The 17,866-nt window shown below is 39.7% G+C and overlaps 1 protein-coding gene across 22 annotated transcripts in view; it reads left to right on the forward strand.

Moving 5' to 3' along the window:
- Positions 1 to 17,866, forward strand: part of CADPS2 (calcium dependent secretion activator 2) — a 452,677-nt gene that overhangs the window by 302,399 nt on the left and 132,412 nt on the right. For 15 of the 22 annotated variants that reach the window (XR_013356335.1, XM_077855972.1, XM_077855984.1 and 12 more), the window contains 2 exons: positions 14,172 to 14,280; positions 15,247 to 15,456. Coding sequence is in view for 21 of the 22 variants with exons in the window: in XM_077855972.1 (XP_077712098.1) it covers positions 14,172 to 14,280; positions 15,247 to 15,456 (319 nt within the window). In the remaining variant the exon portion in view is untranslated. The remainder of the gene's footprint in view (positions 1 to 14,171; positions 14,281 to 15,246; positions 15,457 to 17,866) is intronic. The other 7 variants (XM_077855973.1, XM_077855980.1, XM_077855975.1 and 4 more) reach the window with 1 other exon arrangement.

Raw genomic sequence — 17,866 nt, forward strand, 5'->3', positions numbered from 1 at the left:
CCTGGATTAATTACGGTGCCAAGAATTGGAGTTCAGTCTCTCAGTCACTGCCCTCCCTCTCCAAATGTACCCCAAATATATAATGCGGGTTTATTTTTTACGATATGATTTCTATGCAAATAGGCCTTTGCGATGAGTCCTGTGCTATTTGCACGTCTAATGGTTGTTGGGCTACTCGTCAGCCCGTCTATAGAAATTCTGAACATTCTCTTGCTTTCGCTTCCCCATGGCTGGCTCATTCTGCCGACCCATTTAAGTATCCAGTCAAATGTCATCTTAAATGGGCCTTTTCTGCCCACCCAATCTAAAGTATCTCTGTCCCAGCACCTTGTTTTATATTTTTCAGAGTATTTATTTCTAATCAAAATGATCTTTTTTATTTAGGTATTTTCCTATTAATTCTTTACCCCTTCTAGAATATATGTCCCATGAAAATAAGGACCTTGTCTTTCTTATAATCTACTGTGAGTAGAAACTATTTGTTAAATATATGTGTGTTATCACTCTGAGCATTGTTTTTAGAAGACTGCCTTTCCCCTCTTTAGTTTCTACACCAATGGCTAAATCGTTTTTATGCCATTTGGTCAAGACAATGAATATATATTCCCCTCAAATCCATCATGATCTTGAAGATATAGTCCTTTTCCTTGATTAAATTAAGCTGTGGGATTTTTTTTAAAAATAACTCTAGCGGCACCTTTGGCCTCTACCAAGAGCGTTTCCAGCTAAGGATTTTTTAAGCCTTAATCTTTACTGAAATTAGATGGTGGCAGTTGCTAAGCTGCCAGCTGTTAACATGATCTCTGCAGTAGGAATACAACATGCAAACCTGAACGCTGTGGTCTCTGAAAACTCATAGTTAGCACTTACACGTGTGGACACAGACAGGTGTTGAACAGGTTGGCAATTGAAAATGAAGTGGGCGGGTTCCCAGACCAGATGCAGGTACCTCATGGGACCTCAGCAACTTAAGGGAAGGTGCCCCGTCAAAGGTAGTGATGCCAAAACCCGATTTAATGCTGTCCTCAGATTAAAGTCTGTTTTATCCCCCATTTCTCAATAAATCCATTCTTGATGGAGTTAAGAGTGGATTGGGTAAAGTATACTGAATGTTTATCATTGCTCTATCTTTCCACTGAAAGGATTTTCAATTGCAATGTAGTATATTATATAAGCTTTGTTCCATAATAGACATGGAAGCTTATAAGTGAAAACAAATACTAGGTCAGACCACCTGTTTCTGTCTAATTCCCTGTCATGTGGTGATGGGACAGTGTGGAGGCTGCAAAACCTTACCTTGGGGGCCCAGGGAGCTGGTCCCGTAGCTTCTCTGCCAGCAACATGGTTTAACCATTCGCGCCAACTGATACCCTGTTGCGGAGTGCAGCTCCTCCCGTTACCCTTAACTCGTTGGACACTGGCTAGCAAACCGGCAGCTACAAGGTGTTTGCACCATTCAGGAGCGTTCACTAGAATGTACGCTGCAGGTTCATTGTGGAGTTTGGCTCAGGAGTGTGATTGAACGTGACCTCGCAAAAGACGTGGGTAAAGTGAAAGCTCTTGGGAAGACTCAAGAAATCCAAAGAAGTGTAAAATACAGTACTTTTATGGAACTAGAACTAGGAGCCAGTGAGTTAAAGGGTGGTATTCATGGTTAGTTGCTTCTGGAGCCAATGTATTAAAAAGCCAAGCTGTACTTTTTTCAGTTGTCTCCTGGGTCAGGTTTCCTAATTCTCAGTGATAGCTTTGTTAGTGGCAGGTGTTTTGTTACTCTTCCATCTGTACTCTTCATTAAAACCCTCAGCCCAGGTACGACTCATTCTGGGTCTGTGGAGGGACTTTTGAGGTTTTAAAAGATTAAATAAAACATTAAAAGAAGTACAAAATAAAGCAAATGTTTAATACATTGTCATTTAAGTCACCATGGCTGGGCAGCCCAGGTGGCTCAGCGGTTTAGCGATGCCTTTGGCCCAGGGCGTGACCCCGGGGTCCTGGGATCGAGTCCCATGGCAGGCTCCCCGCACGAGCCTGCATCTCCCTATGCCTCTCTCTGTCTTTGTGTGTGTGTGTCTCTCTCTCTCTCTCATGAATAAATATATAAAAAAATAATTAAATAGAATAAAATAAATCACCATAGCTTTAGAAAGTAGGTGATTCCTTTGAAGTTAAAGGGTTTTTTGTTTTGTTTTGATTTCTAAAATTTCTAAAAATCTTGAATTTGGTACTTAAAATTTTATGTATCATGTTAAAGCATTATTTAAAGCTAGCTAGAAATATAGTACTTAAAGCATAAAACAGTAGCCAGACTTGTATTCCAAGTTACATAAAGAAGCAACACTGATGTTAAGCATTTTACATTCCATATTAAAAAAAAAAAAGAAAGAAAGAAAGAAAGGAAAAACAAGCCTTTTGACAGGTAATTTTGAAGATTAGACTTTAAATGGCAAGCAAATTTTTAGCATTTTAGGTGGGTTACACAGATCATGTCTGGGTTCTTTAGTGCATGACCACATGAACATAATTAATGTAGAGATCTTTAGAGATGAATCTTTTTTTAAATTATTTTAAAAACGTATGTTGAAGTATATAATCAAGATAATGTCCATTAGAATAAAAGAGATAATATCTAAAACTACATTTAGAGGCATCTCCACTTTCTCAGGTTCTTGTTCATTTACATATTCATTCAATGAATCTTTATTCTTAGTGGGAAAGAAACAACCTAAGGGAGAGAAAGAGAGAACCAAGTGAGGCTGGGACACAGAGGCCGAGACAGGAAAGCCCTCGGGTCGTCCACAGCAGAGGAGCGTAGGGCCAGGATCAGCGCAGGCCCTGAATCAGCCAGGTGCCTTCACTGTGCAGCAACAGAGCACATCTCCAGCCCCCAATGAAAGGGTTCTCGGAAGTCACAAAGGAAGAGAGGAGGATGGTTCCCGGACAGCTGGGTTTGGTTTGTTGGGAGACCAGCACGCTCGGCAGGCCGGAGCCAGGTACTCTACATCAGCCCCGTAGGGCATGTTATTGTTGTCTCTGATGGAAAATCAGACTGAGGCGTGTAAGAGTGCAAGTGATGTCCCGAGGTCATGTCAGAGCTGAGTTGGAAAGAATAATTGAGGGGGAATCAAAGTGGGACTTCCGCTTTGCAATGGGGAAACCTGCTTATCCCCCTTCCCTTCCATTTTAAACACCTTAATATGATTATCTGCAGAGAGCCATTTTCTGGCCCAATTATCAAAAATATGCCCCCTTCAATACCATTCTCTTTTACTCTGTTTTCTTTTTCTTCAAAAACAATTCACACTGAAAGTTGCTTTAGATACGTCCTTATTTGTGGAGGCTTCTCCCTTCTGTGTGAGATTGATATTATTTTTCTAATTTTTTTTTCTGACTCTGATGCTGGGGACATTGTTGTAATGCTCAGGACATAGAAATATTCATTGTAGGTCCTCAATATTTGTTGAATGAATGAATGAATGAGGGAAAATACCCATAAACAAGGGAAGATAATGAAAATCATAAATATACATGAAACTAAAGTCAGTTATTCACTATTCTGACTAGTGAACAATGAAAGACCAGCTCCCAGATCTCTCAAAGATATCAAAGGACCAACTATATCTTTATAAAAGACCAGATTATAGTCAGATTAGTCTTAAAACTGTTTTGCTAATATGTCCCTTAAAATAAGTTTGTACAACTAACAGGTCATTGTAAACTTTGTTGGTGGTGGGTTTTTGTTTTTGTTTTTTTGAGAGAGAGCGAGCGAGCAAGGGGCGGGAGGTAGGGGCAGGCAGGCAGAAGGAGGAGACAGAGAATCTTAAGCAGGCTCCATGCCCAGCACAGAGCTCAACGCAGGGCTCGATCTCAGGACTCTGAGATCATGACCTGAGCCAAAATCAAGAGCCAGATGCTTAACCAAGCCACCCAGGTGCCCCAGGTCATTGTAAACTTTCCATTGTAAATTTAAGTAGTTGCCCATGGATGCAGGTCCTAAAATAAAACCATTAATCAATCAATTGTAAGCACAGATCTAAATGCCACTAAATAGGATCTAAATGCAGCTACCTGTAACCATTGAAAATTGTATTTTATTAGCTTTTTGTCCTTGAGTTCTTATTTCCCTGGCTCTTCTCCAAATGGGATTCTATTCTTAGGAAATAAGATCATGATTCAGAATCCTCTTTGAGTACTCTATCATGTTTCTCTGCAACTAAAAAGAAGTACATAAAGTTGGAATTAAAAAAAAAAAAATCCTATGAAGTCCTAACTGCCAATACCTAAGGATATGACCTTAGTTGGGAATTCTGTTCTACCTAGAATGAGGTCATACTAGGAAAGCATGGGCACCTGATTCAGTAGGACTGTATCCTTCTAAAGAAGAAGGTGTTTGAGAGCAGTCGTGCACACAGGGAGAACACCACGTGAAGATAAAGACCAAGACCGAGACGATGCTTCCACCAGCCAAGACATGCCCAAAAATGGTAGCACCACTGGGTGTGATGGGAGACACCAGGGATGGATCCTCCTCACAGCCCCCAGAAGGAACCAACCTTGATTTTAAACTCGTAGCTTCCAGAACAGGGGGGGGGGGCGGCAAGGGGGCGGCAAATTTCTGTGTACGCCACATAGATCAAGAAACAAGCTTAGGCAGAGGACAGAGGTACCTTTTTATGTAACATAAAAAGTCACATAGGAAAGACAGCCCCTTTACCTAAAAGTGGCTTTGTCATTATGTCTTTTTATGCTCAACACCCAGATTTATTTCCCCTTCTCCCTCCATTTGAGCAAACCAGGTTAGTTAAACGACCTTGCTTGAATAAAAATGACGGCGAAAAGGAAAAAACAGACTCATAGAAACAAAAGGCTTCACATTAAAAGTTCTTTTATATTGATGTACATTTGCAGTTATGAGTAGCAGACAACTGATAAAAGCATATAAATAAGTGACAAAATTTTAAAAACAATTATTAAACGTAAAAAGTAAGTTTTATTGGCAAATGCCTCTCTTCATGAACTGGCTGTAGCTTCCCTTCCCAGTTTTTCTGTAAATGAGTATTTTTCTAAAATGAGAAAGAGTTTCAGACTGATTCCTTGTTTATAGCATTACGGAGAGAGGTGAGCATGGATAAGCCTGGCTCCCCTCGGAGCTGGGTGGAAACCGTCTTGTCACAGCACTGCTCACTTTCTCAACCGAGGTTTGGTCGTGTGTGTGGTTTTTCTAGGCTCCTAAGTTAGATGCCCCCAAACATGTAGTGAAATAGCATAAAAAAAATGTTTTTGAAATTCTATCATCTTCTAACTAGTTCCTTCTAGAATTTTGCCAAAAGCAAAAAATGTAAAAACCATCTAATAGTCAAATGCTTGGTTTTGCCTCCAGCCGTACAGAACCCGTCCCAGTGCACAGGGAGAACTCCTGTCCAAGCCTCACTCCATCAGTAACTGCTAGAAAATACAAGGTTAGGAGAGCTGTTCATTTCTACTTCCTCTCCAGCTCGAGACTGAAGAGGTAAATCCTGTCAGTGCTCTAGTGGGAGATGAAGGGGGATCAACGAGGATTTTCTGTCGTTCAGCAGTGTCAGACCTTGAAAGATCAATGTTGGTTCGAGGATAGACAAGAGGAGAGGTGGTGGGGCTGGGGGAGGGGGAGTAATGGAGACCCGCGAAGGGATTAGCTCATTAATGCCCATCTCGCTTCTTTTATAACAAAGGTGGACTCTACTGAATACGCTTGGTGAAAATGATGAAAATGAGAGTCGGCTGAGAGAGCTGACAAATAAGGCAGTAAAACCAAACCCGAACTGAGGTCCACATTTTAGGCAGTGACGTACAGGAGCAGCACTACACGGGATGAAGTCAGTAGCAGAAGACAAGAGAAGCTCTGAAAGTCTGAAAACCCTACCCACAGTGAAATATGAAGGAAAGAAAGAAAATGCCCAATAAGACAAAAAATCTGCTTATCTAAGTGGAGAGAGAAGAGAACACAGACAGAAGTAGTAATAAAAGCAAGAATGAAAGTAAAAAATAAAAGGGAACATTTTCTGATATTTAGAAAAAATTAGTCGGCAGATAAACCGACTTCCACATTTCAGGAAATTCAGTGGGAAGAATCTTCAAACATTTCTTCTAAAATATTTTTTTCGATTAAAAATAAGTGTGTTGGGGCACCGGCTCAGGGGGTTCCGTGTCCTCCTCGGGCTCAGATCTTGATCCTGGGGTCCTGGGATGGAGCCGCCCCCGACCCCCTGCTCGGAGGGGAGCCTGCTTCTCCCTCTCCTCTGACCCTCCCTCCACTTGTGCTCACTCTCTTGCTTTTGCTCGTTCTCGCTCTCAAAGTCTTATAAAAAATGTGTGTTACCTCCGACATCTTAGCACTCTACTACAGAAGTCAGTAGGGCTAGATCTACAGAGAACTGATGGGAAATTGTGTGACTTGAGAATTTAGCATGCATCTAAGATCTGTAGGTCACCTTCCTGAAAATATTTAAAGGGGAGCTCTTCCGGTATTTGAGATGAATGAATATAGTTTCTCAGAAATATGAAACTCAAAATATAAAAGAATTAAAGAGTAATGATAAAATTGAGCTAAATCTGTTGCTGTTCTAAAATATCTTGAGTCAAACGTACACATGAAAAATTATTCCCAAACAAGTTATAGACATATGAAGTAATTTTTTCTTTAAGATTTATTTTAGAGGGCGGGAGGGGGAGGGGGCAGAGAGAAGGAGAATCCCAAGCAGACACCCCGCTGAGCACAGAGCTCGACACTGGGCCCCATCTCAGGACCCTGAGGTCATGACCTGAGCCAAGATCAACAGTCAGATACTCAACTGACTGAACCACCCAGGTGCCCCATGAAGTAATTACAACAAAACGTGAAACCTAATTTCCATGTTTTGTCAAAGTTAATGGAGTGTTAAAAACAGGCTATACTTCTCAAGTTATATAAGAAACAGTAAAAAAATGATTTTTTTCCATTGGAGAAAATATGGGGTTAGCGCTCTCCTTGAAAAGTCTTAAGTACGTAGTATAGAATAAACATGGGATGTTGAGAAAACTTGAGTAAACCTAAAACAAAAGACAGCAATACATATTTTCTCACTACATATGTATTAAATGGATGTATTAGGAGTCGGATTCTCAGAATGGGATTAAACAAATCCATATGTCTGGTGATTTTAAGAGATATGCCACAAACAGCAAGAGTATGGAGGGAAAGTAGCATGACAATACTCAGACCAAGGAAAATTGAAGAGGGGTAGTAAACACATCAAAGGATTATAATTTAATATTAATTGAAGATATAATCAACAGTTACTAAAACATTTAGTTTGACTTTATACTAAACTTTAGTATAACTTTATGAACTTTTAGTATACCAAACTTTAGTATACGACTTTAGACTAAAACATTGAGTATGAATTTACTATAAGCATACAGTAATAAAACTATTACTGTAAAAATTACTATAAATGATCTATTGGATATGTGTCTGAGAGAAATAAAGGGAGAATGCCTCAAATTACTTGCTGTTCAATTCACTTTTCTTTCTCTCCCAAAGTAGTCTTAATAGTCTTTGATTATAGATTCTTGCAGATAACTATATATCTTATAGCTATCTTATTTAATAACTTTGCCAGAAAGTGAGAGGTAATTGGCTTATTTGGGAAAGCAGTGTAAGTTTCAGAATGTGAATCATAAAATAACGTGGCATAGTAAAAGGAATACCTAACTAGGTTTGAGGAGACTTCTGTTCCTAGACGTACGTGATCATTTCCTCCTGGGTGACCTTGGGAAAGTCCGTTTCCTCCTCTGTGAGTTCTGGAGTTGAGATCATGACCTCAAGGGCCCCGAACCCTGATCCCTCAGTATCAGTATGTTCTAGAGAATAATCTTGTTTTCTTTCCATTGAAGCTTAGCTGTAAGTTTAACTCTCTGTGATTTCATGAGACTTGAGTCCTTTATATATCATAGTTTCCAGTTTCCCAACGTATTCTCTTAAGATCCTCACCACACGTAACAATATTGTATTCATTAATTTTTACCGATTAAGTTAAGACAGTACCTTCAGAAAGTAAACCTGTAACGTGGAATCCAATACTGTCTATACTACTACGTAATGTGTGTCTTAAGTATATGTAAGAATGAAATTAGACAGTTCATTAAGTTCCATTATAATTCCAAAACTGCTTATCATTTTTTCCTGATCAGTTTTCAATTTATAATACTTTCTAATGTCTTGGCTTTACCTTTTTCTCAAAGTAAAAACACAAAATATAGCAAGATCTCATTTACGTGAATCACGTGTTTTTGCGAAAGTGGGAATTTCTTTTTAATACAGTGACTCCCTAATTACTTGCTTCCCAGTTATTTTTTGATTCGTTATTTCATTTTGTTTTTTTCTTAAAGTATCTCAGCATTGTAATGGGTTTCTTATGACTGTAATCACATCACAGCTACCAGTATACCTGAAAGAGTAAGACCTGGGTCCTCCATGGGTCCATCACATTCTGGATGCTTAAAATGGTCAGTTGGATAAAGGAATGAATTTAGTCTCATGTTTATTGTTTCCTGAACATTTTAGTTGGAGTGTTTGACATTTTAAAAAATCAAATACTATTTGTAAGTGGAGGAAGATTCATTAAAGGGTACAAGTTGGCAAACCTGGGAGTGCTAGACTGTTGGTATTATTTTTAAACTAGGAAAGTATGTGATCTGTACTATCAGGTAGATTTCCAAATGTGACTGAATATTTTATTGAATTGAGATAAATTTAATTTCATGGAGAAAATAAAAGGCGGGGACTATATGCCAGATACTGTGAGAGCCAGTGAGTCAAAAGCAAAGAGACAGCATACTAGTAAATGTAGTTAGAAATGTGTAAAGGGGACAATGTGTAAGGGTCCTGGAAAGAGGAGTAGGGTTTACCAGATTAGGAAATATGAATCATGCGATTTTTAAGGTGAAGGTGATATATTCCTGCTTGGGAGTTCAGGTGGAGAAATGAATAAAAGTAGGTGAGTTTTGTCGCAAAGCCTGTCTGGAGTACCAAACGCCGTGGTAGCTATAAATTCCAACTAATATTTGCGGGAGATTTTTGCAAGCCATGCAGGGAAGGCAGACCTTTCTGTGCTAGTCATCTCTCTCCCAGCAGATTCCAGATTATTCGTGTGGTGACGAGTAAGGAGACTTTCATTCAGCCAAGATTTTTAAGATTCTTCCAAATGAAAGAATGGAACAGGAAACTTAGGAATTATTGGCTCAATATATTTTCTATTTTGTCAATAATTGGTGACAAAAGTATTACTTAGTCCCCTGAAGTCTAATGATTATAGTTTAATTATAAGACAAATCTGAACGTATTTTGGTTTCCTGTACTAACCACGTCATAGATTTTTTTTTTTTCCTGGAATGTAGTGAAATGGGAAAATGAAAAGTTTTTCTCATATATATGAAAGTTAGACGTGTTATTCAGAATCTCCACAATAAAAAGGAAAATTTAAATTAAAATAAATTAATTAAATTAAATTAGCCAAAGGATTTGAATTGGTGGTCTTGGCTAGCCCTAAAGATAATGCTAAGAATTCTTTTGTGGAAAACACCTAGAAATGCTGGGCAAGTTCTAGTGCACATCTTAACTGCAGAGCTGAACTGCAAGCAGGAAAACCTCAGGGACTAGCTAGGGAGGCTTGTGAGTGGACGTTGTCGCCTGTTGGGGCTGGAGTGGAGTATGCGGGGACAAGAGGTGTTGATGTTGGTATGTAGGGATTGTATTGTCCACTCAGAGAAAGAAAACATACCCTGAGGCATTCTCAAAGTGGGAATTTGGGTAAGAGATAGTCTCATGAAGAACTTGAAAGAATAAAGAACTTAAAAGAGCTAGATCTTGTGAAATGTGGACTAGAAAACAACCTGCCCCCAAGCTAGTAAATTAATATTTGACCTTAGGCTCTGGATATGGAGTAAAAATGACTCCTGAGAGTTTGTGACTATTAGACTGTACTCAGAGAATGTTGAAGTTCTAATTTATTTCATAACAAATATAAAGGAAATGCCCAAGTTAAGAAATTAACACAAAAAGTACTTCTGGATCGGTGATATATCTGAGGCATCTGACTTTTTTTTTTTAAATTGTTTTTGGAGAGATGAACCTTTTACATAGGTTTTGTAAAACATCTACAGATGAAATGGTGCTGGATATGAGCTCGTGGTTAAAAATTAGAAAACAATAAACCAATTATTTATACAACTAAGAATTTCAGTAATAATTGTCATATATGTAAACTGTGAAATAATTGCATTTATGGTGATGAAATTTATAAACTGGTTCAAAAGTATAAGAACAAAAGAGAGAACATAACACTATGAAAAATGAACAAGAGGGTTTGGAATGGGGCTATGTAGAGCTACTAGTAAAAAATTGAAACAGTCATTGAATTTACACCCTTATTGGACAGGTTAGAGTAGGTTAGACACATCTAAAGAGAAAATTAGTGATGTAATTAATGATAGACCATTATAATCTTAAGAAATTAGTACTCAGCATAGAGAAATGAAAAAACATAAGAGCTTAAAATAGGGAAGAGAGAATATAAAGTTCCAAGATACTTCTGACAGAATTTTGTTTTGTTTTGTTTTTAAGATTTAATTTACTTATTCATGAGAGACACACACAGAGAGAGAGACAGAGACACAGGCAGAGGGAGAAGCAGGCTCCATGCAGGGAGCCCCGTGTGGGACTTGATCGCTGGTCCCCAGGATCAGGCCCTGGGCTGAAGGCGGAGCTAAACTGCTGAGCCACTCGGGCTGCCCATTTCTGACAGAATTTGAAGAAAGAATAAAGGGAAAATGAGGTAGAGTCAACATTTGGAAAGATAATGAACAAGATTCTAAAATTGATAAAAGTCATGAATTCTAAGATACAAGAAATACTACAACTATCAATCAGGATAACATTAAAACTCCCCAAAATTTCGCAGTAAAACTAAGGATAACAGGGGCACCTGAGTAGCTTAGTTGATAGAGCACAGGATTCTTGATCTTGTGTTGTAATTTCAAGCCTGACATCAGGAGTAAAGTTTACTTAAAATTTTTTAAAATTAAAGATTAAAACAGGATAACAAAGATAAAGAGAACATTTAAAAGAAACCAGAGAGAAAAGGCAAATTAACTACAAGGGGACCACACGTGGACTTTCATCGAACTTGGTAACATGGATATATAAGCTTCTGGCAGTGGCATGATGTCCTCAAAGTGCTGAATGATGACTAGCCTGAAATGCCATATATACTGAATACATACTAATATACCAATATACTGATACCATATATACTAAACAGTCATTCATAAGGGAGAATTAAAGACTGATTTTAAAATAAACACTGACTCAAAAAGCTTTTACTAAAGAAGGAAATTGAACTCAATGATGGAGTGTGATTCAAGAAACAGTAGTGGCCAAAAATTGGTAAAGACAAGGGCTGCTATAAATATTGACTGTATGAGAAAACATATTTTGATACTTCCTTTTACTAAATGTTAACACACCAAATATTACTCAAACAAGGTAGAACTAACGAAAATGAGCTCTGATTTATAAGATGGGAGGTGACGATACTAGAGCACTCAAAGGTCCCCGTATTCAGGACAGAAGAGTTAAAAACAGGATTTGAGAGAGCAATCACTAAAAATAAAAACAGAACATATAGTTTCTGCACTATTGGAAAAAAGGGGAGATTTTGTTAATGTTTAATAGAGACAGAGAATAAGAGGGAAAATAAGTGTGTTAATGAGCACAGGACGATAATAGAAATGATTGCAAATATATCACCAAAAGTAACAAATATAACTTGCCTATTAAAAGGCTAGATTCTTGGAGATTTAAAAATCCAACTGTATATTGTTAATAAAAATTTAAAATAGAACACAGTGTCAATGAGAATAAAAAGATGAAAACAATTTCAGGCACATACTAACCAAAAAAGGGTTGTATTGCTTTGTGAACATCCAACAAAATAAAACTTCAAGGCAAAAAAAAAAAAAACACCTTTTGGGAATTAAAAACAACTTACACAGATATAAATGAAATTATATACCATACCTCTCGGTAACTGACACCTCAGAAATATTAGAAAACCATATAGAATATTTTACTAATATCAAATTAGCAAACCTGATAAAATGGACATAATCACTGAACAATAACCATAGAAGATGCATTCTTTTTAAACTTTCTTTTAACAATTGGCCATGTGCTAGGCAGCAGGGCAGGTCTCCATCCAAGATTTGAATCATTCGAGTCACAGTGGAATTACTTTAAAACTCGGTAAGAAAAGTGCAACTGCAGATACAAATTTAGAAGCGCACTTGTAAATAGCTCGTGTGTAGAAAAGAACAAACAAATGTAAGAAATACTTAGAACCGAAATATTTCAAAAATGCAACGAAAATGCTCTGTATAATTTGAGATGAAGCAAAGGCAAACTTAGAATAAACCTGAATATACGTGCGTCTAGGTTTGTCAGCCCTATATAATAACACCTGAAAATGAGTAAGGTAGTAGGTGAATTAAAACGTTCATGAAAGAATAAAGTTACCGCCCCCCTTCAAAAAAAAGGAAGACAGAAATAATAAAGATAGGAAAAAATGAAAACAGACTAACAAAATGCAAGGATACTCTGCAAGAGCTCAGAAAAGGAAATAAGTCTTTGGCAAAACCGATTTAGGAAAAAGGATTTGGATGACTGATAGGTTAGAAACCGAGCCGACTTGTTTAATAAAGAAACCCACAGAAAAAGAAATCCCAAGTGGCTAATGAAAATACGAGGAAACGCTCAGCGATATGAGTGCCGAGAATCAAACCTCAGGTGGCAGGGAGTTCCACCAAAATGGGTCAAGGGTCAGCAGGCTCAGGTGTGGGCTCCGGGTAGCGCCCAGGCCCGGGGGTGGGGGTGGCTTCGCGCATCCGCCCCCCCCCCCCCGCGTGACCCGCGGCAGCCGCCCGGACCCGTCAGTGGGCTGGACTCCGGAGCCGCGAGGGTGTGAAGACGCGGCCGCGACGGCGGGTAGGACGGGCGCGCACGTCGGGCCGTGGGCACAGGCGTCTCGCGTTACTCAGCGGCCAGACCTGGGGGCAGGTGGGGAGGGCGTCCGGCCGCTGGGCAGGGGACGAGGGACGCGGCTGGGGACCCCGAGCTGCAGCCCCGCAGCGGTCAGACCCGGGGGGAGCCCGGCGTCGCGGGTAGAAGCAGCGGGGCTCGGAGCCTCCAGCGTGTCGGGCGCGGCCCGGGCCCGCCTGCCTCGAGGGGGCTGCGGCTCCCGGGATTCGAACTCCGTGGCTCTCCCCGCGGAGCTGGCGTTGAGGCAGCGTGAGGCACCCGCGGGCCCGGGACGGAACCCGGGACGGAACCCGGGACGCTACAGGCGACCTGCTCGGAAGGGAACGGGCAACGCTCAGCGGGGGGGGGGACCGCGTGGGGGGCCGCGTGCGGGGACGGGACGGGACGGGAGGTCGAGCCGGTAACTGCAGCAAAGCCTCCCCGACGCCCACGTGCCCCCAGTGGTGGTTCGGGGCGCCCGGCTTTTGTGTTCAGCTCGGGGTGACCTTAGGGGGAGGCCGCCCCGCGTCAGGCTGCGCGCTCCGGGGGGTCCTCTCGGTCTGCTCCCGCCCCGCCCCTCCTCCCCGCTCGCTTGCTCGCTCTCTCCCCCTCCCCCCCTCCCCCCACCGTGCTCACACGCGTTCTCTCTCTCTCAAAAAATATAGTTCCATGATCATATAAGTTTGAGAATGCTCCAGTTGTGTCTTAAAGATTCACAAAGTAAGTTAGCCTGTTAAAGGCCACGAGAAAACACGCAGAAGCCTGTTTATATACCTGTGATTCTCAAACATATTTTTAACAAAAGCGCTTTTTTATGGTACTTCTATTAATATCTCATAGAATGTTGACCAACAGAAGGTTGGTTTGGGAAACTGGTTTGGGAAACGCTGGGCCAGAGGCATGGAAGGCCTGACTGCAAGCTGACAGATGAAAGGTGCTTTAATCTCTGAGCTAGGTTTTGAAAAATGCTAACATTTAATAATTTATAAGCAAATCATGTGATTTTTAAATTTTGACAGAGTCTTCTAATAAAAGTTAAAGAAATGTAATGCAAGCAATCTGCAAACCTTTTCTTGTGCAGGTTAGCCAATACACATTTGCTATGTGTAGCTACAGAGAAAAAAAGTCTGAACCTCAAGAACTAATGCAACTTGAAGGATACACTGTGGATTATACAGATCCCCACCCAGGTAATTCCACATTACATCACTTTCTCTGCTTTGTATTGATGAAATCCTCATAAATATCCTGTTCTGTGTTTCAAACCCATGAATGAACAGGGAGCATGTTTCACTTATGTACCTGGACAAGACTTCATGAGTGTATCTTTCTGAGGGCTACTTGGCTTTAGCCATCACTCCTCATTTCTGGTATCTTTTGGACAAGGATGCAATTTGTAAAAGTTACTGTAATGGAAAAATCATGTGAGAAATATCAGCAATGCTTCTATAACTTCTTGACAGGAAAGCAAAAAGGTACAAGAGATAGAAATAGGGAAAGAAGAGGCAAATGAAATTTTACATATTTGACCCATTTTTTCCCCAATCTCACATTCTTATAATTCTCTCCATACCTCCATATTAATCCCAGGTATATGCTAGACAGTGGCTATCAAACATTGGCAAGGGAATGAAGTAATGAATATGTGGAGATTAGGAAAATTAATGAAGCAATATTAAGAAATACAGAGATTTAATAAATACAGAGATCACAGTAACTGGTCACAGAAAAATACAAAATACCTTCTTTGTGAAAAAATTTTGCAGAGGTTAAAATGCCATATACAAACACAAGTATCATTTTTGCCCTACCTGTATTTCTTTTCTGCTAAAATCCCGTATGTTTCTCCTGCCGGTTAATAAGAAATGCACCAAAAGATCAGACTGTCTTCTCTGGCGTGAGCTTGCACACCGCGCTGTGTATTTCTATGGACTAGGTTTGTATGGCTTGCAGGATGTTACCACTGTGTCATGAACTGTTCGTTTCCTTAAGCTATTTTTAATTTTTAAAGTGATAGGAAAATTTAAAGTTTCTCTTATTAATAGCATTGAGCTACTAATGTCAGACTGATTGTCTTCCATGTGACTGGTCAGTGAATGAGCTTGAAATCTGCCAATGACGCAAGTTTTTAATGACTTTTCTTTCTTCCTCCACAGGCCTCCAGGGTGGTCAGATGTTCTTTAATGCAGTTAAAGAGGGAGACACTGTGATATTTGCCAGTGATGATGAACAGGATAGGATATTATGGGTTCAGGCCATGTATAGGGCCACAGGCCAGTCATACAAACCCATTCCTGCGATTCAAACCCAGAAACTGAATCCTAAAGGAGGAACTCTCCATGCAGATGCTCAGCTTTGTAAGTTGTGTTGAAAAATAATTTGATTATCAATTAATAACCTTAATAAGATATAAAATTGAGACACATTTATTCAGTATCATAGTTTATATTATTAATGAATTCCTAATTGAATAAAAATCATTTGTATTGGTAGCCATAGAATCAGCTCTCTAATTTTTCACACGGACCTGGAGTAGATGTTGCCTGGGGTTTTAGTCATGAATTTGCCAAGCACTGGGGTGTATCTGTGAATCTCAAGAACTCATAAGAAAATTCTCCAAAACTTCAATAAAATTTTTCTTGACTTATTATTTTAACTTACGTGTGCTATAAAAATAGGGAAAGTATTGTGAAGTCATATAGTCTTTGATAGGACTCTGGGACACCAGAATGGTGGACCATCACTTCCTAAGGTGGTTCTTAAGCGTTCTAAAGGATAATAGGGCTGTTTCCTGTTGTAGATTGGTAAGAAAGAGTAAGTCATCAAGCCAACTTTATCTAGATACCTTAGTATTCATGTCATCCTTTGTATGCTGATTTAAATCATTAAAAAGTTATTTTTCATTTGAATCTACAAGTGATTAATAACAAATGATGGAATAATTATAGAAACATTTTCAAACCCAGCTTTAATAATCATTAAGCCAGCTATAACTTGTTGCACTCCTTTGCAAAGCTTCTCTGGTCTCTTGTGTCATAAGTCAGTTCTTCTGTGACTTTAAATTCAATTTTTGGCTTCTCAGTGAAAAGGTTCTACTCTTAAGCCTCTTCTCCAGGGGGATAATGTCTTGACATGCATTATTTTGTTCTTCTGTTCATACATCAAATAACTAGTCTCTTTTCACTGTTCTATCTAGGCATCTTAATAGCACATATTAAGCCAAATAATTGAAGATGGAACATGAGCTCAAGTCCAGGGCCTTTGTGTTTCAGGGTTTAAAATGTCCATCTTTCCACTTACCACAGTCCATCTTCATGTGATAGCAGAGCCCCACATGCATCGTATATGAATCTTAAAATAGTTTACTTCCATCTCTCCCTTCTGGGGCTCTGGACTACTCTTGTCCTACATTTTACTTCTATCCATGGTTAATAAACCCCACAGTGTCTTGCTCTTATCATCATTGCTTTCACATTCAATGATCTTCTAGAGAAATTAAAATAATATGAGAAAATATTTGTTATAAACTTACCCACGTAGTTATCAGTTCTAGCATTCTTCAATTCTTCATTGTCTTGTAAAAATATTTCACTTCTTGAAGGATTTCTTTTGACTTATGTGCAAGTCTGGTGGTGATTAATTCTTTTGGCTTTCTTATACATGGAAAAATAATTTACCTTCATTTTGAAAAAAAAAAAATTTCTTCTGGTGCTTTAAGGATTTTGCCTCATGCTCTAACACCTTTTTCTTTTAATATTGAGAAATATGCTCATTTTTTGTCTGTTCCTCAGTATATAATGTGTCTTTTTTCCTTCTGCATTAAAGATTTTCTCTTTAACACTGGTGTTGAGCAACTAGCCTATAATGTGCCTTGATGTAGTTTTCTTCATGAAATTGTTCTTGAGCTCTATTCTCAGACACAGTTAAGTTACTTGGAAACAGTTCAATCTTTTCAAATATTACTCTTAAGTTCTGTTAGATGGGACTAAACGGTGTCTAGTCTTGGGTTAATTTTCCTCGTTTCTGGACCAGGATTCTTCTTAGAGCCTGACGACCCATGAGCTTTGAGGTTTCCTACTGGCTGTTGAGAACAAGCAGTATTGCAGGCTCTGTGTGAGTGTGGGCACTGCTCCCTCTCGTCCTTTACGCTGAGTTCTTCCCTGGCCGCAGGCAGTGTCCTCACACGTGGGGGTGGTCAGTGTCCCCCCGAATATAGAAAGAGGCAGCGGGAGCAAACCGCCTTCTTGCAGGCTGGCTCCAGCCATTCCAACCTCCCTGAGCTGTCCGTCCATCTTCCCCACGGGGCGAGCACACGGGTACTCTGGGGCTTCTCAGGCCTGTGCCACAGCCTTGAAAGTTTCTCCTGCATTAACTTGAGCCTCAACTCACCTCCTTTGTTTCCCATCTCTCAGGAATCACTCTCCTGGGTTGCCTGATACTCCATGTTTTGAGAACTATTTTTTTAATGTTTTTTTGTTGTTTGTTTTTTTTTTTCCAGAATTTTTTTGTGTGTCACATAGGAAGTAAATCTCTTCTCAGGGACTGCATCCTGACAAGAAACAGAATGATTGTTTTTTTAAGTTAGAGCGAGATTTTTCAACCTGGGCGCTAGTAACATTTTGGGCCAGATAATGCTTTGTTTCAAGGGTTGGCAGGAGGGCTGTCCTGTGGTTTAATAGGATGCTTAGCTTCATCCCTGGCTTCCACTGCTAGATGCCAGTAGCAGACCACCCCCTCCTTCCAGTCTGATAACCAAAAATATCTCCAGATAGTGCC

This window comes from Canis aureus, chromosome 18 (assembly GCF_053574225.1).
Source record: "Canis aureus isolate CA01 chromosome 18, VMU_Caureus_v.1.0, whole genome shotgun sequence".
NCBI lineage: Eukaryota > Metazoa > Chordata > Mammalia > Carnivora > Canidae > Canis > Canis aureus.